Genomic DNA, 23,431 nt, shown 5'->3' with positions numbered 1-23,431 from the left:
ATTTCAAGCAATGAAAAACGAAAGACAAACGTACTGCCAGCTTCGAGCCAAAGAAATGGCGCCCCAGGAAGGCGACAGTGATGCGATTGGCGCCTTAACTCTTGTTTGCACCGAACTGAACCCGTCTGAGAGTCTGGACGGGATCGTAATTTCGACGGCGGATATCAATAATTGGGACTTGCCTTCAATTCTGACTCACGCTGTAGTTAAAATTCGAGTCAATCGCAGCAGGTCAGTGATATAAATTTGATTTTTATTCAGATGGCTGTTTGTATTTTCATATATTTTTTAATATGATTTGTGGGGTGTCATTAAATTAACAGGCTAATTGAAGAATCTTCGTATTTTCGGGGGCTCCTACTTGGAAGATTTTGGTATTTGATTTACTGAACGACTATATTTTGTATTCACTGAAGCTTCTCTTGTTATTCAGCTGTATCTTTTTGTTTCAGTGAGTCTCGGCTGGATTATGTAGCACTACATTGGAATCCGGAGTCGATTTTGAGTGTTTTGAGGTTTATATTTGGATGTCATCTGGATGTTACTTCGGATAATTTTGTAACTCTGAATGAGGTGATTTCTGTTCTTTTAAGTTGATTTATGGATGGTGATACGAGAAAAGATTGAGAGTTGAAGAATTGGGAATGGAAGAATTCAATTGCTGTATATTCAAGAATGAAGTTCCATACAATTCTTAGGTGTTGTTTTCCTTTTATACAATGAATGAAAACTAAACTAACTGCTCGTAACGAATGTGTACAACCAACTAACTGGATATTTCTCCACATGCTTTCTACTTCAACTGAATTACATAATCCTCAAGCTTCCTTGGTAATTTCCTTACTCTTCTTTGTTTATCTCCTACTGCGTCATCCCTACACGTACTAGATAGTATGATGCGACAACATGCCGTGGAAGCATCATATCTTACTCCCTTATCTTTCACCCGTGTGTGTTGTTGGGTTTGATAATTTCTGAGGATTACAACATTCATGTTGAGATGCCAGTTAAATTTTATTTATCTCAATGAAGCAGACTGGTATGTTTTCTAGCTATAATATGATTGGATTGTTTACAAAGTTGACATGCTTGCTTGATCGTGCCTAATACTTGCTCTATTACTTGAGGTTATGGTTTATGTTTCTTGTTTTCCGTAGCAAATTGATTTATCATTGTCTCGGATTACAGCTTTTAGAGATTAATCTTTCATGTTCACGCAAATGATTTTTAAAATATAATTTTTAAAGCTCTCGAGTTGACTTAACTATCGGTGACTATGAATTTCCAACCCCTTCTTCAACTAGCAGTTGACTTCGGAGTCCCTAGTGATTGGCTAGTGGAAATATTTTAGTCCGTGATGGACTGTTATCTTAAAATGTGTTGTGTCATAATGTTTGAAATTAATTTTTTATGCTCTCAGGCGGCTTTATTTTTTGGGGTTGAGACACTTCTCTTGAAATGTCAAGTTTGGTTGAATGAAGTAACTTCATACAAAGGATTTCAAACGCCGCAACTTTATCTAGATGGCTTGATTCATATCTGGAAGTATGGTTTGGAGCATGGTACGGTTTTTCTTTCGGTTTAAATAAATATTTATATTCTGAATAACAATTGGCCTTAATTTATTTACATTAGTGATATGGAATTAAATCTTATAGATGGAAGTGGAATATGTTGCAGCAAATGATTCTATCCTTCAGCTTTGTACGAGCTATCTGGCAAGGAACTTTGTAAGTGTTTTGCAGTTGACACAGTTAGTTTTCTCTGAGTTTTGGTGTATCGATGCTTTTGTATAAGAAGGGTTACTTTTTCTTTTGTAATATATCAACTTAAACATTTATAGTAATTTCAATATCAGCTAAACTCATTGTAAGGTTTATTAGTCATGGTTGTCAATAAGTTTACCGTCCGTATATTGTCAATCCACATTTGATCTTTTTTTTCTGCAGATGTGGGCATCATCATTTAACTCTTTCGCTGATATTCCTCACGAACTACTGTACTCATGTATCAAGCATTCTGATTTGACTCTAGACAGGTGGGATGCTGTTATTGTTTTAAATACTAATATTCTGGAATTTCTGGTTTGTTTTTCATTCTTGACTGTTTTTCACAGTGAGAAGCACCTTTTTGATGCGATTCAAGTTTGGCTCACCGCAAAGACTGCGAAACCAGAGGGCTGGAGTAACAATGTAGACTTTGACGTGGTATGAATAGATTTTTATCTCTTGTTAAGGCTATATGATTTTTAACTTGATGGGTGTGCTCATATGGTTGTGAGATGTAGATAATGATTTTTAACCTCGTGTTGTGCGTGAAATTTTTTTTTTTGTGCAAGTGTGGGGCCTAAAGCGAAGCACGAGCTGCTTGATAATATTTTTAAATTATATAATATACAGTTCGCACTATATTTTACTGCAATAAGATTAATATGTCAATACAAGAACAAATTGTTTGGAACGATGTCATTTAAAAACCATTAATTTTTCAAAAATAAAAATAAACGAATCCGAAGTTCAGTATGCTTGGTACAATATTGGCTTGTAAAACCATGAGTTCCCCCTATAGATTATACATTTTTTTATAGAAAATGTTACTGTAATGACCATGGGATATCCCGATCTTGGGTCTTTCCCTCACAGGCTTTCCACATGCGTAATTACTCACAGAACTCTCCACCCTTGGCAGTGGAGTCCATGCCTCCCCAGGTTTCGATCCCAAGACCTCCAGGCTAAGTTCTTGGATCCTTGAAACCTGATACCAAAAGACAGAGGAGAGGCCAAACCAACCCACGGGCGTTGGAACTACTCTAAGGACTCTCTCCCCTTTAGTGCCGGCAGAAGTAGGTAACCGGGTCCCCTAAAAACTATTATAGGGACTTCAGCAACTTCCTTTATCTATGGGGCTACTAATGCGGCGAGAGACTCCGTGGTAGTGTTGCCCTCTTTCTTCACAAAATGGCTTTACCCATCTCTTAGTTGTAAGGTGATGGCATTCTCCTCAATCAAGCGGTTCTCCAAGGCAGAAAGAGCAAGCAAGGGTTAAGTTAAAGGGCTTTATTTTATATGGTATAGGGTTCTATTCCAAGGTACCAGGTTTCAAGGATCCAAGTACTTAGCCTGGAGCTCTTGGGATCGAAACCTGGGGAGGCATGGATTCCACTGCCAAGGATGGAGAGTTCTGTTAGTAATGACGCATCTGGAAAGCCCGTGAGGGAAAGGCTCAAGATCGGGATAGCTCATGGTCATTACAGTTACCGTAGAAGGTTCAGGATTTGGTGGAACAACTAGCAAAATGAAGAGTACTGAACTTAGAGTTTCAAGAATATTTATTGAAAACACTTAAATGGAATTGTAAATATTTGTATTTGTCCTTAACAGATACGAATAAATCTTCTACCGTTGTGGTTTGCCGCAGGTATGCCTTCTTGTATATTCTGAAACCTCTTTCATTTATCCGTGCAACAATGAATGATCTGTTGTGTTACCAGCCTGTCAATTTATCACTAATTTTTTGTTCTAGGGAAGCGGGGGTACCAATTATTTTCAATGTTTGCTGATGAAGCAACTGGCACTATCCTTAGTCTTGTGAGACATCCTAATACTGAAAGCGGACCGGTTACGGTGGCCGGAAGCCGCAACGGAAGCAAAAATTCGAAATTTTGAGGAGGAAATTTCGGCCACCCCTAAATCTTGTGCAACAAATACAATAACACACAAAATGTCATACATAGGGTGTAAGAAAGTATTTACCTATCAACTTTAAAAAGTTGATTGTGGCTCCAACTTTGTTGACTAGCAACAAAGCTCTTGAATGGAAGATGAATCTACAAGCTCTCCTCCAAATCCTTGAAACTTTCCTTCAAATTAGGCCCACCACCAACTAGGTAGATCCCCTCACAATTTGCACTAGAAAAATGTGAGGATTTTTCAAAGAGAAGTGTGTTTACTTCAACAAATTGAAGAACACAAAATTGGAGAAAAATTGGAGAGAAAATAGATGGAAGTTTCGGCCATTGCTTAGTGGAGGGAAGGGAGAATGATTTTTTTTTTTTAATTGCATGTCTTGGTGTTGCAAAAAGCAAAAGTGAAAAGTAGCATGCCATGCCATTATTTTATTCAAAAGTAATCTCCAACCCTTCACCTCCCATGCATGCATACTATATAGTTTTTAATCAAATTAAAAACTTTGGACTAAATTTAAATATCTCAAACACATTTGAGACTATTTAAACATTACTTGAATTTACTCAAGTCCCACTAGTTTAAATAATTATTTTAATTGAGCTCTACAAGACTCAATATTATTTAATTAATCCAACACTTGAATTAATTTAATTATTTGGACTCTACTAGGTCCACTAGTGTCTAATTAATTCAACACTTGAATTAATTTAATTTAGTCCATAATAATGTTTATGAAAATCACAATTTTCAAAAAACATTAGTCACTTGGCCAAATTTTAATCTAGGAACACTTCCATAAATTAAAATTTATATTTCTCTCATAGAAGTCAAACTTCTATTTTTCTTTACACTTATAAACACATTTATAAGCCGTTCAACACTTTGAACTATTTTCTCCTTTATAGAAGTCATACTTCTAATTTTCCTTACGCTTATAAACTCCTTTATAAGCCGTTCAACACATTGAACTATTTTACTTCTCATCGGGATTTACAAAGCTAGTACTTGTGTGGCCCTCAATGGTTCATTGATACAACTAGCCGTGGGTTCACATCTCCATGTGATTCGGACTAAACATGTCCTTATACGAGCATACCCCAATTGCTCCATTCTTATTTATCAACACCTTGATAATAAGAACGTCAGAACTCAAGTCTGATAGTACCCAACCAATCATGTTAAACGCCTAGCAGCATCGCTTACATGATTCCCTAGGTATCAAATGATAGTGCCTGCAAGAACCATTCAATTATGGTTAGCGTACAGTACGGTCCCTTCAACTCATATATCCCGATCGATTCGACAACCATTGGTTTATCGAGAGTTGTCAATGAATCGATACTATGTGTCATGTTGTAGTTGCATCGATGGTGCAATCTATGAAACACCTTTCATAATTACAACCATACTCTGGCCAGAGATTTCAACCTACATACACATGATAACACATAGGATATCCATACCCGAAGGTAAGCGGTGAATCCCCGACTACAATGCATCGACTCCTATGTGTTTCGACAGAACACCCAACCTTGCCACCTGATGACCCCATGAGAGTCGGTAAACAAGTCAAAGTGTAATTCTAGCACATAGAGTCTCAATGTTGTCCCGGGTCATAAGGACTAATTCTGTACAACCATAAACCAGGACTTTTCCACTCGATAAGTGAGAACCACTTGGAAAGTCCTTTTATGGAGGGTTGTTCAGTGCACTCTACAAGGAGCACCTATCTGCATGTTCGGACATCACAATGTCCCCTACCAATGAAACATGGTACTCACATCGCAGATACTAGTCTCTAACTCGAGCGGCCTATATCCTTCTTAGTGGCGGCTGAATCGACTAGGAACCGTTTAGAATATACAGTATTACAAATATGAGTTTCATGATACTCATCATATGAGCATCTCATATTCTTTCTACTATTTGTATATTCAAGGGCTTTATCTATGCAGCTAGCATGGGTATACAGATAAAGATTTGCCAAAGTAATAATTTCAAATATTATTAAAATAAAGACTGCTTATACATAGAGTTTCATTGTGAACACTCGGCCAACACTTGGCTCGACGGGCACCTACTCTAACAATCTCCCACTTGCACTAGAGCCAACTACCCATATGCTTAAAACCCATTGATTCGCGATGCTTGTCGAATAATGGTCCAGGTAAAGGCTTAGTTAGTGAATCAACAACATAATCTGCGGAGCCGACTTTGTCAATAGACACTACTCTTCTTTCCACAATCTCTCCGAGGATGTGGTACTTTCTCAATACGAGTTTGGATTTCTGATGAGACCTAGGCTCCTTTGCTTGAGCTATAGCTCCCGTGTTGTCACACAACACCGGGACAGGAGCAACTCCATTAGGAATGACGTCCAACTCTTAGACGAAATTCCTTATCCAAACAGCCTCCCTTGCTGCATCTGATGCAGCAATGTATTCGGCCTCTGTGCTGGAATCCGTAATATTGTCTTGCTTGGAACTCTTCCAAGAGACAGCAGCACCGTTGAGCATGAATACGAAACTAGAGGTTGACTTCGAGTTATCGATATCGCTTTGGAAGCTAGAGTCGGTATAGCCTTCCAATTTCAGTTCTCTACCCCCATAGACCAAGAACAACTTATTGGTCCTTCTCAACAACTTGAGGATGTCTTTCACAGCTTTCTAGTTGTGGAAGACCGGGGTTCGATTGATATCTTTTCACTACACATAGTGAAAACGCCACGTCAGGACGTGTAGATATCATCCCATACATGATGTTACCAATTGCCGAAGCATACGGAATGCGTGTCATCGTCACTATCTCTGCATCAGTCTTAGGAGACAGACTTGGATAGGGACACGCCATGACACATTGGTAGATGTCCTCTCAAGGACGCATCCATCGAGAACCGCTTCACGATGGTATCATGTATGTGGACTGGGTGAGACCAAGCCATCTTTTCGATCTATCTCTATAGATATGTATCCCAATACAAAAGATGCTTCACCCAAGTCCTGCATCGAGAACTTACTCGCTAACCATATCTTAGCTGATTGCAACATTCCTACATCATTCCCAATGAGTAGAATGTCATCAACATATAACACCAGGAATGTCACAACACTCCCACTGACCTTCTTATACACACAGGGTCCCTCATGATTCTTAGTAAATCAAACTCTTTGATTGTACTATCGAATCTAAGGTTCCAACTCCTTGATGCCTGCTTTAGATCATAAATAGATCTCTGAAGTTTACATACCATATGCTCACTTCCGATAGATGTAAACCCTTCAGGTTGAGACATGTAAATCACTTTCTTAAAATCCCCATTAAGAAAGACTGTCTTAACATCCATCTGCCATATCTCATAGTCATACCATGCAGCTATGGCTAGCAAAATCCTTATGGACTTCGACTGGGAAAAGGTTTCCTCAAAGTCAACTCCTTGTATTTGAGTATATCCTTTTGCCACCAATCGCGCCTTGAAAGTCAATACCTTCCCATCCGCCCCAAGTCCCTATGGGAACCGTTCCCTCAGGTGGATCTATAAGATCCCACACTTGGTTCGTATGTATGGAATTCAACTCAGATTCCATAGCTTCAAGCCATTTGGATGAATCGGCATCAGATAACGCTTCCTTGAAGGTCCTTGGATCACATCCATGGTTTGGCTCATCATGGCCCTCTTCAAGGAGCTGACCATACCTCATAGGTGGTCTCGAGACTTTCTCGAATCTTTTAGGAGCTTGTATCTCCTCACTTGGCTCTTCGGGTGTGGGTTCTTCAATTGTGGGTTTCTCTCGAACCTCTTCGAGTTCTATCATCTCCCTTATCTATCCAATAGAAAATCCTTCTCCAAAAAGGTTGCATTCCTAGAAACAAACACTTTTGTTTCTTGGGGATGATAGAAATGATATCCAACTTAATTCCTTGGATATCCCACAAAATAACATAAAATGGATCAACAATCCAATTTATCTCCCACTACCTCCTTCACATAAGCAGGGCTCCCCATATTCTAAGATAAGAATATTTGGGAGGCTTACCCATCCATATCTCATATGGTATCTGCCTTTGAATGGACATTTAGTAGAATATCTTTTACTTTTAAGTTATAGAGATCGTTTTCAAGTTCTCAAGTACCAATTAAACATTCATTCTTGTAAATGTTGCAAACACCTTTGCTAAATAAACAAGAATATCCATTTTTATCACAATAGAAATGGAAACAATGTATTACATCAAACAGGTACAAACAAAACATCTCTTAAAATTAACTTAAAGTCATTGTTCAACAATAAGTAAACATCCTTAATAGCCTTGGCAGCAACTCTTGCTCCATTGCCCATCCTCAAGAAGGTCACACCTTCCTTAGGCTTCCTACTTCTTCCCATCACCTGTAACCCATTACAGAGATGTGAGTCACAACCGGTATCAAATACCCAAGAAGTAGAGTTAATTGAAATGTTTACTTAAATTTAGAACATACCGTTTCCAGAACACTTCTGGGCCAGATATTCCTTGCAATTTCGCTTCCAATGTCCAGGCTTCTTGCAGTGATGACAAACATCACCAGTCTTGTCAGCCTTAACTGGTCTGGCTGCCACAACGGGATTCGGAGATTGCCTCAACAAGGGCACGTTCTTCTCAGGACGTTGGAAAGAACTCTTCTTTCCCTTCCCATGTGGATCAATCTTCGTACCAGATGAAGAACCCACATAAAGAACCGACTTCTCTTTCTTGATAGTGGACTCAAAGGTAACAAGCATGTTTACCAACTCCTCAAGGGTCGGTTCCATCTTGTTCATGTTGAAGTTCACCACAAAAGGATCAAATGAGCTAGGCAGCGATAACAGCAACACGTCCGTGGTCAACTCCGAAGGCAAGATCAAATCCATGCCAACGAGCTTGTCCACGAGCCCGATCACCTTTAAGCCATGCTCATGGACCGAGGCCCCATCTCGCATGCGCAAAGTGATCATCTCCTTGACGGTAGCATGCCTAAGAGGACGCGTTTGCTCTCCAAAGAGCTCTTTGAGATGCAAATGAATGTCAGCAGCACTATTTGCACCCTCAAAACGCCTCTGTAGCTCATCGTTCATAGAAGTCAGCATATAACACCTGGCTATCAAGTCATGGTCACACCATTCCTTGTAAGCCTGCAATTCCTCAGGATTGCAGTCAGTCGGAGCCTCAACAGGGGGCGACTGAGTTAGTGTATATGTTACCCTTTCCGAATTTAAGACTATTTTCAAATTTCTTAGCCAAGTGAGGTAATTAGGTCCAGTTAATATGTGTTTGTCGAGTATTATAGATATCGAATTGCGCATCGAAGACATTGTCAAAATTTGTACTGAAAAGTAAAACAGATAAATGTTGATGACTATTTAAAATATTTGGTAAGATATAAAGTATGGACTTTAACTTTATAAATATTTACTCCCACTGTTTTGACATCTTTCACTACCCTCTAGTGAAAACGGGAAACTCCTTTCCTCAGTAGGTACGTAAGGTCCAATTAGCGAATTATGATCCCGAATAATATCAGCCAATCACAATTCCTAAAAGGTAGTTTCCAATTGCATCACAATGCAACCCTTAACGTAAACTTTTGTCTCACGTTTGATTAGGACCCAATAATATGACGTCGTTCATCTTCACGTGTCAAGCCTTACCCATCGATGTTGAACCTTAATGGACGGTCGCCATGAGTTCCCTCAATAATATGAGCCGAAATCATGGGAGTTCCACGTAGTTCACATCACCATGTCAATGGATGTCACAGCTTTCCGGCACTCGAGGCTCCCCCAATAATATGAGCCGAGCCCCGAGTACGGGTAGCGTTCATCATGCACCCATTGTCGATGGAAGACAAGGAAATTATAAACAGATTTATAATTCCCCTTTTCGGGCTTGATATTTATTTTGAATCTTATTCAAAATGAGGGTTTTTAATTTTGAAAGGTCTCATCATTAATTTTATTTTAAAAGCTCGCCATGTTTGATCGTATGTTTGCCGGATTCATGCAACTTTGTTATTATAATAATAATAACGCACATACTCATTATTTATAACATATCATGCATATATTATAAATAGAAAACAGTACAAGGATGATCAATCGCCCCAAGTACTAATGGCCCGTGTGAGCCAAACACGGGCCTAGGTCCAATCCTAGGGTAAATGCACGGGATGCAATGCAACTATACTATTACATTAGCATCCAATATTACATGTCTTCGATCTTCATAATCACCAAGGCCACCATCTTCCAATCTTGATCTTCCCCTATTCTAATATTTACAAATAAATATCCATGGCACATAGGGATACATCTCATGGGGTGGGAACGGGCCATAAACCAAGCCCACTTTATAAATTGATAATTATTACAATCATTCAACACAAAATATCCTAGCATACACCTAGCAAATTGGGCTTGGGCTTTTGATCATCCTTCATGCATAATATCACATATCATACACCATCAATTAATTATCACAATAATTAATTGATCCAATATTATATATCTTGATCCAATCACTAACCGCCACGATTATAAACTAAATTAACAAAGTATACAAACACCTTTGTCTACTTTCCAATTAATTTATTTATAACCGAATTTCTTGTAAATCACCATTTACTATAAATATTTAAAGTCCAACTTAAAATATTTATTTCATGAGAAAATATTTGCAACTTTTGTAATTTTAAACTTAAGGGCCCAAAAACTCATTTTTCACCAAAAACATTTTTGGCCCATTTAAAATTCACAAACATGTTAGCCATCCAATGGCCCAACAACTCAAGGCCCATGACACTTTGATATTCCAAAACACTTTTGGAAAACCCTAGCCGTCATCGCCGTCGTCGGAGCTCCGTCGCCGGATTCCGGCAACAACAAAAATAAATTTTTTTTTTTTTATTTTAAAAACTGAACATTTCGGGCAGCCCCTCGGGCTGCCCTATGCTGCCCGAAATTATCGGGCAGCCCCTCGGGCTGCCCGAAAAACATTTTTTTTTTTTTTTTGTTTTGTTTTCAAAAAATTTCGGCCTTCACCATACATGCACCAAAAAATTTCTCAAGCGGTTAGAAATCGATCTCAACATAATATTACGTAAATATTACACAAAATCCGTAACCTTAGCTCGGATACCACTTGAAAGCGGACCGGTTACGGTGGCCGGAAGCCGCAACGGAAGCAAAAATTCGAAATTTTGAGGAGGAAATTTCGGCCACCCCTAAATCTTGTGCAACAAATACAATAACACACAAAATGTCATACATAGGGTGTAAGAAAGTATTTACCTATCAACTTTAAAAAGTTGATTGTGGCTCCAACTTTGTTGACTAGCAACAAAGCTCTTGAATGGAAGATGAATCTACAAGCTCTCCTCCAAATCCTTGAAACTTTCCTTCAAATTAGGCCCACCACCAACTAGGTAGATCCCCTCACAATTTGCACTAGAAAAATGTGAGGATTTTTCAAAGAGAAGTGTGTTTACTTCAACAAATTGAAGAACACAAAATTGGAGAAAAATTGGAGAGAAAATAGATGGAAGTTTCGGCCATTGCTTAGTGGAGGGAAGGGAGAATGATTTTTTTTTTTTAATTGCATGTCTTGGTGTTGCAAAAAGCAAAAGTGAAAAGTAGCATGCCATGCCATTATTTTATTCAAAAGTAATCTCCAACCCTTCACCTCCCATGCATGCATACTATATAGTTTTTAATCAAATTAAAAACTTTGGACTAAATTTAAATATCTCAAACACATTTGAGACTATTTAAACATTACTTGAATTTACTCAAGTCCCACTAGTTTAAATAATTATTTTAATTGAGCTCTACAAGACTCAATATTATTTAATTAATCCAACACTTGAATTAATTTAATTATTTGGACTCTACTAGGTCCACTAGTGTCTAATTAATTCAACACTTGAATTAATTTAATTTAGTCCATAATAATGTTTATGAAAATCACAATTTTCAAAAAACATTAGTCACTTGGCCAAATTTTAATCTAGGAACACTTCCATAAATTAAAATTTATATTTCTCTCATAGAAGTCAAACTTCTATTTTTCTTTACACTTATAAACACATTTATAAGCCGTTCAACACTTTGAACTATTTTCTCCTTTATAGAAGTCATACTTCTAATTTTCCTTACGCTTATAAACTCCTTTATAAGCCGTTCAACACATTGAACTATTTTACTTCTCATCGGGATTTACAAAGCTAGTACTTGTGTGGCCCTCAATGGTTCATTGATACAACTAGCCGTGGGTTCACATCTCCATGTGATTCGGACTAAACATGTCCTTATACGAGCATACCCCAATTGCTCCATTCTTATTTATCAACACCTTGATAATAAGAACGTCAGAACTCAAGTCTGATAGTACCCAACCAATCATGTTAAACGCCTAGCAGCATCGCTTACATGATTCCCTAGGTATCAAATGATAGTGCCTGCAAGAACCATTCAATTATGGTTAGCGTACAGTACGGTCCCTTCAACTCATATATCCCGATCGATTCGACAACCATTGGTTTATCGAGAGTTGTCAATGAATCGATACTATGTGTCATGTTGTAGTTGCATCGATGGTGCAATCTATGAAACACCTTTCATAATTACAACCATACTCTGGCCAGAGATTTTAACCTACATACACATGATAACACATAGGATATCCATACCCGAAGGTAAGCGGTGAATCCCCGACTACAATGCATCGACTCCTATGTGTTTCGACAGAACACCCAACCTTGCCACCTGATGACCCCATGAGAGTCGGTAAACAAGTCAAAGTGTAATTCTAGCACATAGAGTCTCAATGTTGTCCCGGGTCATAAGGACTAATTCTGTACAACCATAAACCAGGACTTTTCCACTCGATAAGTGAGAACCACTTGGAAAGTCCTTTTATGGAGGGTTGTTCAGTGCACTCTACAAGGAGCACCTATCTGCATGTTCGGACATCACAATGTCCCCTACCAATGAAACATGGTACTCACATCGCAGATACTAGTCTCTAACTCGAGCGGCCTATATCCTTCTTAGTGGCGGCTGAATCGACTAGGAACCGTTTAGAATATACAGTATTACAAATATGAGTTTCATGATACTCATCATATGAGCATCTCATATTCTTTCTACTATTTGTATATTCAAGGGCTTTATCTATGCAGCTAGCATGGGTATACAGATAAAGATTTGCCAAAGTAATAATTTCAAATATTATTAAAATAAAGACTGCTTATACATAGAGTTTCATTGTGAACACTCGGCCAACACTTGGCTCGACGGGCACCTACTCTAACAAATACAAGGTTGAAAGAAATATTCAAACAAGGTGACTGGAGTCACTTTAAAGTTCGTCTGACAAAATTTACACAGGTTTTTTTACATTTTGCTTTGTTCTTGTGTACTCAGCATTTTGTAGTCTTGATTCCTTAATTTTTTCCTATTAAGTTATCAAAATTTGAGTTAGTCTCGATATTTTTCTCAGTGATTTGGTTTTAGTTGTCAATTTCTTTTAAGTGATATAGAGCTGTCAGTGTAATCATGACTGTAAGAACTATGACCTTTTTTATTATAAGATAAGTTATTAAAATTAGAGTTGTTGATAGGCCAGACTGTGTGGTTGCAAAGATCAACTTGCTGAAAGAATATCCATCTTTCTTTTTTCTCATATATCCATATAATAGTTCAAACCGAGACTGTTGGTTCACTCATTGGTTTTGACATGCGAGCGTCATGGATTATTTTGTGCATTTTGTTTGTGTATGTCAAGAATCTCTTTAAAACCTCTCGATAGCTGGTCTGTCAATTATTATGTTTATTGGAAGATTATCTTGCCAAGAGTCAATCTCAATGTTAATTCCTCTTAAATTGTGCTTTATGTGTATAGTCTGCTGCAATTATTAAATACTTACTTTTCCCATGCAATTCTACAGAAAGTGGATCTTTCTGGTTGCCCACAGATTACACCGGGATTATTCCTGCTTTCCATTCTTCCTTCTGGCAGTGCAGATTCGATGTTCAGAAAAATCATTGAGAAGTCTCCCATGAATTTTGCAAATGTTGGTTTGGACGGTTCTCTGATTTCACAGGCAACGGAACAGATGTTGAGTTTTGAGGCGGTGCAAGAAGTGGACATTTCAAACTGTCCATCACTTACTCTTGGATCGGCCTTTGAATATTTTTGCAAGTCATTTCCATCTTTAAGAACATTGAAGGCAGCTTATTTTTTGAACTTCAAGACCCCAAAGTTGTGTCATTTCCTGCGAAAATTCCCTCTACTCACCAGTATTGACCTAACTCTGGACATTAGTCCTGTTATACCTGCCCGAGTATCTATTGTGTCTTCCTCACAGATTCCAACACCACAAAAATCAATGCCGTTAGACGGATATGATTATCATTCTGCTGCCTCATTGTCTTTCTTGTCCTGGCCATTTCTGTCAAATATAACTAAACTCACTTTGGACGGTCGAACGGACATAAATGGTAAGTTTCTCTCTCTCCATCTATCCCAGAGACATTATTAAATTTACTCAATAAATTTAAATAGTAAAAGAAGTGCTTTAAAAAGTCCATTGAATGGGTATCTGTTTATTGCCTGTATTGGCTAGAAATTCTGGTAACAGAATCTGGATGTAGGGTCTGAATTACCATATTTGAATAGCACACAGTAATTACAAATTTATTGAGTTATTTGTAAAAATAGTGTGGTATTTCTAAATGAGACCATTCTAAGTTACTAGTTTCGACTAAATTTTTCTTTGAAAATACTAAACAACTGTATCCATCATTTCAAGCCTAAGAAAAGAAAAATTATTTATTAAAAATTTATAGTGATATAAGAAAATGGTTCACCAGTTTAACAATTTATTTTTGCTTGATTTTCTAGGTGTAAATAACTTTTACTTGGCAAACCTTTAATTGTTGAATTATCATTTCATTGTTTGAGCAGATTCTGATCTCTATAACATATCAGAAGTCTGTGAATCCTTGAATATTGTTAACATGAGAGGGTGCACATCTGTTACGGATTGTGGTTTGTCAGTGATGATTCTGAAATGCAAAAAGCTACATTCTATGGTGGCTTGTGATACTTCTTTTGGGAATAACTCCGCTCTAGCTCTTTGCTCCAGTATCTCCAGTAAAACTCAACAAAGTGAAAAATATTCTCAGTCGATGCCTCGTAAGCTTCAAACTCTACACATTGGTGGCTGTAATGGTATGTGATGGTTTACATTTCAACTCTTCGTCCTAATCACTTTAACATTCACTGGATAAGTGATACTATTCTTTCTCCCTCGCATATGTTACATAGCAATGTGGGATGATATTCTTCTATAAAGTCGTGTCCAAATAAAGTGTCTTATTCTATGAATTTGCTATTGCTCTTCACCCATTTGCATGGCATAACACAAAATCAGGAGAGATTTCAAGAAATGACAATGCAACTCGAGGATGAATTATCCTTTACCTGGTTAGTTCTAAATGTTTAGTTTGATGAGAAGTTAAACTTCATAAGCATAACAATTTAGATATTAAATGTTTTTATCAACTCTGGTATCAAGAGACTAACACCACAGTCAACATAGAGAAAGAAATCCTCCATTTCATCTTACACATTGTTGAACTCTGGAAGAGACATTGGTACAAATATGTTTATACATGAAAGCACGGCATAAATTTCCTCAACAGTTCTCCTTTATTCAATCTTTTTGCCAGGGATAGATGGAACGATTCTATCCGAGCTTATGTTTGGAGCAGGTCATTTAAGAAGTCTCTGCCTCAGGGAAATTCAACTTGTCGATGATGCCCTTTACAGGTTTCAGGGATCCTCCTTGCAGATGCTTGATGTTTCAGAAACCAAGGTGTGAAGGATGTCATAAAGTAGCATTACTCTTTTCTCTTATATGATAAATCTCTTTTCGCCACTCATATTGTTTCATGGGATTTAGATGAGTTGTGGTAGTTGTTTTAGGAATTTGGACGAATAAGACACTTTGCATTTGTTAATTTCCTTGATTAGCTTCGACTTGTCAAACAGAAACTAAATGACTTCTCTAAAGCTTCTCTAAGTAAAACAACTAACTAAAATTATCTGCAATATGTACTTTATTAACTATCCACTTTTTAATATAAAACTTGAGTTGAACTCAAGAGCATCCCCATCTAATCTTTAACTTTGTGCTTTAACTATTCCAGGTTTCTTGCAATGCTTTGTCTCATGTTATTTGCCGAAATCTTGATCTAAAATTTTTGAAAACAAGAGGCTGCACACAACTTGTACAAGAGCAAATTGGAACCGAAGAGACAAAATTGTGTATGTCATCATTTACTCCAAAGGAGTTGTTCTCAGACCTTGGCAAGTCCTGCCAATTGGAGGAGATTGAACTTGGATGGGGATTTTCGTTTCTGTCATTTGGAGCCCTAAAACCAGCAATCAGGACTTTACGAACTCTAACTATTGGTTTAGGTGCATCCTTGGGTCTTGAAGGCTTGAAGCTCATACCCGCCACCTGTCCATTGCTTGAGATGGTGGTTCTTTATTTTCAGGTAATTGAAAATTTTTTAATTACAAATTCACAAGTTTGACTAAATAGCACGAATTAACTGCAGACATATGGTGTCAAGTTTTTATGTAGTGATGGACAAAAAGGGTTGTCGTTCTAGTGGACTAACTAAATAAAAACTTGATGGAGAAAAGGGTTGTCGTTCTACCAGACTAACTAGCAAGTGCCAAATAAAGTTATTTAAACTATATTTAATATATGATATTGGATTTAATAATTTAAATAAAATAAAAATAACTCAAATTCTAAACTAAACAACTGTAGATCGCAAGGGCAAAGTCGATGGGTAATTATTATCAATATTTCGGTTCACTTATTGTAATCTCTTATAATTCTTTTATTATTTTCTATTGAATTTTCATTTTTTCTGTGGTGACGGGTTTCTTGATTTATTTGATATAGTCTCTCAAACTATATCAGATTAAATATTAATTCGTAACAATTAAATCTCTTTTAGAAGTTTTATTAGTATTTTAAGTACCTTAGAATTGTTGGTATTTCAAGGGCATTGGGACTAGTATTTTAGTTATATTAGAATTATTGATATCCTACTTGGTCTAGAATTAGAATTAGTACTGTATATGAGTCTATTACTTGTATTCAAACATAAAATTCAACGTTAATAATATTCCAGTTTTATATTGTTCTCTCAGTTGAGCTGAGTTTAATGGTTCCGTTAGAAACACTTCTTCCGCTGCACCAAACATGCACTCTGAAATTTCAGGAATTCAATCAAATAACAATTAAATCATAGATTTAAAACAAAGGATCATATAATCTTGATAAAATAATTAGTTTATAATATGAATAAATTGGATCTGCAACCTTAGAAAACAATTTCAACTCAAATATAAGATGAGTAGGAATTAGGAACAAGAAACAAATCTGAATTTGTTCCGTCGTTGACCTATTGCTTTTCCCTTTGTTTTCTTCCCCGTTTCCTTCCACCTTGAATTTCTCGGGACCTTCTGTTTTTTTCCCCTGAAAATAGCCGTCTTTTCTCCTTCTCTTCGGTTCTCTTGCTTGCTGTCTTTTTATAACAAAAAATATTGTTCCTCCGTTCTTTTCCTTGCTTGAAAGAGCACAACATGTTAAATTCCTTCTCAGCAAAGTTCAACCTTCATCCATTGCTGCTACATCTTTCTTTTCAGTCACCATCTTTTCTCATAACCTATTCATGCTTTGTCTTCTTTTAAAGTTCTTTCTTTTTGTTGACCAAATTTGCACCACACGGTCCAACCAGAAAGAGTCGTGTCTCATTTTCTTTTAAACTATCCAACCATGCACGCAACATTGACATGGGTGCCGTCTTACTTTTGTGTTTTTTCTTGTTTCTTTCTTGAATTTTGGGGCTGCAGACTTCCTTTGATACTTATAAATTATATATGTGGTCTTGAGATCTCGTTTTTGAAGGTCATCTCATTAACTTATATCAGTTGTAGTTGTGATAACTTAGGAGTAAATATAGAGCTTAGAAGTTGAGTTTGTCTTCAAATGTCTTATTTTGTATCCCAATTGACAGTTGACTCACAAAAGATTTATTGAATGATTTGATGGGGTGGAAAGGCTTTTATAGTAGCTATATGAAGTCTAACTTCTCTTATAATTCTTCTTTTCTTGAGAGCCAAAAACAACTTTTAGTAAAGTGGCCATCAGTAGAAATCGTTGCGCGACTTTTATCCTTCTGTATTGCTGCAATATTCGAATTCTGTTATAAAAGCCATTGTATTTTTGCGCTTACCATTAGTCCATACATCTATTTTTTCGAATCCTGTTTCTTTTCATTGTTATAACTTCTACAAGCCAGTAATTTCCATTAAATATATTCTTACTTCTTGTTCATAGGTGATATCAGATTCTGCAATAACCAAACTTATAAAAACACTTCCGCACTTGAGATCCTTGTCTTTGTGCTATTGTTTTGGTGGCATATCCTCATTAAGCTTCAGATTCAAGATGCCAAATTTAATGAAGTTGAAACTTGAAAGAGTAACACCATGGATGACCAATGAAGATTTGATGATTATGGCTGATAATTGTACAAATTTAAATACTCTTTCATTGAAAGGATGCACATTGCTTAATTCAGGTGAATGTCTTGTCTAAAAATCTTAATAAGCATGGATTAGCTCAATGTTTGTAAATGCAAAATTTTCTTTGAGTTTTTTTTCTTACTCTATTTGCTTATTATTGTGTGAGAGGTGGCTCAGAAGCAAAAAGTTATATTCATTGCCACATAATAAAATGAAAGTTTGTTCCTTGCTTTGCCTTATCTTTCCCAGAATCACAAAATATTATTTCAAGAAGTTGGCCCGGGTTGACATCTCTACATCTTGAGGTGTGTTGCCAACATTCTCTGGGTTCCTTTCATTACTATGTGTGGGCAGATCTTTGTAGTTCTTTTGCATAGTAGGCTGCTTTAGTTATTTTCACATCATTGGCACTTTGTCATGTCCACTGCTTTCAGGAATGTGGAGAAATTACAGCCGATGGTATCAAACCCCTTTTCAACTGTTGTGCTCTTGAAGATCTTGTGCTACGTCACACTGTGAGCGCTGCCAATCCTTTCTTTTGCAGTTTGCTAGGGTTTTTCTCAAATAATGTATTGCCAGCATTATTCTGTTTTGATGCATGATATTAAGATGGTACATGTCACGGGAATATCTTATTTTTTAAAAATCGAAATATGATATCCAGTCTCAATTTGGTATTTGCATCACCTGAGTTGCAAGAGATTCTATTGATAACATACCAAGTTGATATTTCAACTTGTGTTGGGATTCCACGTAGGGAGCAAAACAATCACGCATTTTCAGTCCCTATTGGCTTGAAGATTAGGCCTCCTGCCACCATTTAATTGTTGATTTCTCTTTTGTGCCAAACTTATTTAACCCACTATAATTTTCCGATTACTATTTTGCATTTAGATTCGTACACAACTGCAAAAGACAATGTGGGGCGCCTTTTTCAAGGATGAGATTGTTTGTTCTACAATGATATAAAGGTCCCTGGTGGTGTATTTCTTAGATGAGTCACTCAGTAATTAGTGTTTGATTCAAAATTAAAAATAGCCATAAAACAAGTACCCACTGTGTAATTGTGTTGCATGTTTTAGCAGGGAGCCCATCTGTGAGTTTTGTTCACATTAGGCATGATGTTTTTGATTCTTAATATATGGGCAATTGCGATATCCTTCAATTCAGCCTCACAAGCTTATTTGCTTGTTTTAAACAATCTCTGATGTTCATCGAAACTATAGGGCCCTGGAATTCCTAGAAACTTCATAATTGATGCTGCTTCCAAGGTACGCATAGCTATTCTGGTGATTGTTGCTTAGTAGACATTGAACAGTCTCAATGCGTACCAAAATTGTGCCTCTATTACGACTGCAGTTGCCAATGCTTCGTAAAATATCACTTGACATATGTGATGCTACCGATGGCGATTATGACCTTCCAAGTGTAAGTTGGACTGGATCATCAATTTCTCATATCCCCTCCCCAGCCCATTTTCCCACTCATAATTGAAGCCTGCCACCTTTTGCAAGCTATCATGTCTTACACGTGCATGATTCAGTTTCACGACAGATATTTCCTCGGTATTGTTAAAATCGCAAGATGCAAGCTTAAAAGATGCACTTTAGATCTTCACAACTTGGAGGCTCAAAGAATTCCCGTGCATATGGAGACGTTGGCCCTCGTGTGGAACAGCGAAACACTTACAAGAACTGTGGTGAAGGAAAGATTATAGCGTTCAAACAAGAAGCCAAGTCTTTGATGTGGTATAAATCATTTCTGTTTATTTTTTAACAAAACATAAATCATTTCTGTTTATTTTTTTAACAAAACAGACTAGCACACAGCAACATGTATAATATCCACTGGAGACTATATTTATTTTCTTCTATGTAAAAATTTAGAATTCATTTTACTTGATCGGGTGATTGGTATCGATTTGCTTGCATGGCAGTGGAGATTAGGCGATGCACTACGGGATTGGATTTGAAGTTCTTGAAATATTCAAAACTTAAGTGAAGGTTGGACTCAAAGTGGCCTATGATTGATTGGCTGGATCATTGTATTTTCTCACTGAAATATAGAGTTGACAGAAAGGTTGAGATCAGTCGGACTAGTCTGCCCCACCACATAAAATAGATGGGTGAGGTTGCATTTTCTCAGACCCATCAAAATGACGGTCCAACCCATCTAGCATGACTCAAAACTGGCTAGCATGGCAGGCTAACTTGTCCTGCCACATAAAACTCCTTCTCCACCTTGTATAAAAAAAAGACCTGCTACTCCTTAAAACTTTGAAACCTTCAACTTCATAAGCTTCTCTTTCAATATTTATGTTGTTTTCGCACAATTGAAGCAACGATGGATGATAATTTTAGATCGTTTGGGATTTATATATGTATTTCTGTGTTATCAACCATCGTATGTGGGTATTGTTGTCTAGATCAATCTCATCCAGATAGAAAGACATGTATTGTGTTCTCTTTTCCAGCCCTTTTAGTAAGTGAGGTATTGTTTTTCTATGGAGTAAGTCTCTTGTGAGACGGTCTCATTTATCCGTGAAACGGGTTAATCTTACCGATATTTATAATAAAAAGTAAAATTTTTAGAATAAAAAGTAATATTTTTCATGGATGATCCAAATAAAAGATATGTCTCACAAAATACGACGTGTGAGATCGTCTCACACAAGTTTTGTCTCACAAAATATAACATATGAGATCGTTTCACGTAAATTTTTGTCTTTTTCACGAAAGATTCTCTGTGCCCATCCTTCAGAAAATTCTGTTACTTTGAAATCAACTCTCTATACTATTGTACTTCTTTTACGATAGCCCAAGTTACCTAATTTTGGATGACGCTTCAAACTCTTAATTGTAAAGATTAATTATTAGACCGGGAAGGACATGTATTATTGGGTCCAGCTTTGCGAATATGTTTTACGCCTCTACTAACGATAAAAAAGTAACTTCAGTATTTAAATCATACAACTGCACAAACAAATATTTTAATATATTCAATTATTACACCTAATCAGACATTAAGTTATTTATGATTCTTTATCTTATTATTGCAAATGAATCTATGATATTAGTAAGAATATATTTGTTTGGTACAGTTTATAAATTGACAAAAAGTTGTGTTAGACGGTTTCACGAGTCATATTTTGTGAGACGGATCTCTTATTTGGGTCATCTATGGAAAAATATTATTTTTTATGCTAAAAATATTACTTTTTATTATGAATATCGATAGGGTTGACTCGTCTTACATATAAATATTCGTGAAACCGTATGACAAGAAATCTACTCTTATAAATTATAAGCTCTCAAATTTTGTTTGATATTTTTTTAATAAATAAAAAAAAGATCTTACAAGCAATCAAAATAGATTTTTGACACCCTACTTGATATCTTATAAGTCGACTCAAATTTTTTTTAAAAAAATGTCTTATTTACTTTTCTAAAATATCATTGTATTATTTTCTTAAATTACCACTAAGTCCTCCAAAATTTTTTGATAGATTTTTAACTTAACAAATTTACTTGAAAAAAGTAAATATACTATTATATATTTATTTTTCCAAAAATATCCATTTTTATAAATTATAAATATTAAATTCTTTTATCTTTTAAATATGGATTTAACATTTATATAAAATTTAAAACTATTTTCACACACACGGATATAAATACTTACGATATCTTCATAATATTATATAATTTTGGTGATCTTAACAATAAAAAAATCTTATAATAATAAATATGTCAATATCTTTAAGTTGTTTAAAATAAGTTCATCTAAATATATTAACAATTTATTTTCATAATAAGATTATTAGATCAATAAAACAATTTATGCCAAACACCTATACTCCTCTTTATTCTGTTGTTCTAGAAAGGCCCTCCTCCACCCAAGAAAAAGAAAATTATGTTTTTGCCGCGTCAGTTTCGGCTTCATCGTCTGTTTAAGCGTATGTTTCAAATTCAGTCTCTTCGGATGCGTCTTCTTACGCTCACGAAATCAAAACTTCATTTCTTCTATACTCGGATCAACATCGTTACTTAGGACAAGATAAGATCCAGACGGGCTTACTAATTTTTCAACATATAAGAATAGCCTGCGGCTTTGTGCGGCCATGTTAAATTGAAACACAAATCAATTATTTTAAACTGTGATAATGTGTTGTACATATAGTATGCGCCATTTTTTTGGCTGTCTTTTTTGCTGAAAAACAGTCATTAGTATATAAATTAAATTAAATAACTAAAATAATAAAAATAAACAACTGAATATTTTGGGCGCCCCCTTAATTAAAGACGGACACAACGAACATTTTGCAAATCCGTTGTTAGTCGTTAATTGTAAAATGTTCCTTATTGTAATGAGCAACAGACTTGTAAAATGTTGTTGTCGTAAAATAGCAACCGAATTTGCGAATTGGATGTTAATTAAGGCGCCAAAAAATTCTGTTATTTTTCTTTAATGACGGATTTGCAAAATCGGTCGCTAATCAATTAACAATAAAAGAGTCGCATTTAATTTTTGGATGCCAAAAACAATAAGTATACACAAGTAAGTCTGGCAATGTCTCATAAAAAAAATCAATACTTTCTACTAAACTGATTACATAAGTAAGTCTGACAATGTCTCATAAAAAGAATATTTTTCATGGATGATCCAAATAAAAAAATTGTCTCACAAAACTCTTAAGACCGTTTTACACGAGTTTTTGGGATCACAGGATGGTGATACCGAGCATATTACAAAATGTAACTGGAAATCAAACCGGTATAGACCATTCTTTACTGCACTGTAGTGGTATTAACTTCAGCATATTGTTTTTATCATAACATGCATATCAAGGCCCTTGAGTTGCTGTATGTGGGTGGTGGTTGGATTGAAGTAGCTATATATATTCTCAAGGCATGGCAATGCATTTGAGAAAGCCTGAATGACAAGACATATTGGGTCCAAATGGGATGAAAAATATGATCCATCGGAGGCTATCAGAGACAAGTCCATGCCACACTAAAATGCGTCAGCAGGTTTGTTAAAACGGGAATAAGTTTTTTATTTTATATGGAGAGCTTTGTGAAGGATCGTTTGGTGATTTGTAATTGTAATTGGAAGTCGAA

The 23,431-nt window shown here is 36.2% G+C and overlaps 1 protein-coding gene across 8 annotated transcripts; it reads left to right on the top strand.

Annotated features, from left to right (window-relative positions):
• Positions 1-20,680, top strand: LOC140826099 (BTB/POZ domain-containing protein FBL11). Of its 8 annotated transcripts, XM_073188225.1 has the most exons (21): positions 1-231; positions 324-374; positions 453-573; positions 1,421-1,562; positions 1,681-1,730; positions 1,950-2,038; positions 2,117-2,207; positions 3,381-3,417; positions 3,523-3,604; positions 13,015-13,084; positions 13,645-14,197; positions 14,664-14,930; positions 15,431-15,576; positions 15,911-16,261; positions 18,124-18,367; positions 18,561-18,616; positions 18,746-18,826; positions 19,538-19,582; positions 19,671-19,739; positions 19,855-20,059; positions 20,248-20,680. In XM_073188225.1, exons 1-20 carry the CDS (start codon positions 11-13, stop codon positions 20,026-20,028), a joined length of 2,940 nt encoding a protein of 979 aa, XP_073044326.1. In that variant the 5' UTR covers positions 1-10; the 3' UTR covers positions 20,029-20,059; positions 20,248-20,680. The 8 variants fall into 8 exon arrangements, with proteins under 8 accessions (XP_073044326.1, XP_073044330.1, XP_073044327.1 ...); XM_073188229.1 differs by having other exon boundaries at positions 14,664-14,894; positions 15,473-15,576; positions 19,855-20,271; XM_073188226.1 differs by having other exon boundaries at positions 14,664-14,894; positions 19,855-20,271.
• The last annotated feature ends 2,751 nt before the right edge of the window (positions 20,681-23,431 follow it).

The sequence above is a fragment of the Primulina eburnea genome, chromosome 3, assembly GCF_022965805.1.
Source record: "Primulina eburnea isolate SZY01 chromosome 3, ASM2296580v1, whole genome shotgun sequence".
NCBI classification, from domain to species: Eukaryota; Viridiplantae; Streptophyta; class Magnoliopsida; order Lamiales; family Gesneriaceae; genus Primulina; species Primulina eburnea.
This window is presented reverse-complemented; position numbering and strand designations above follow the sequence as displayed.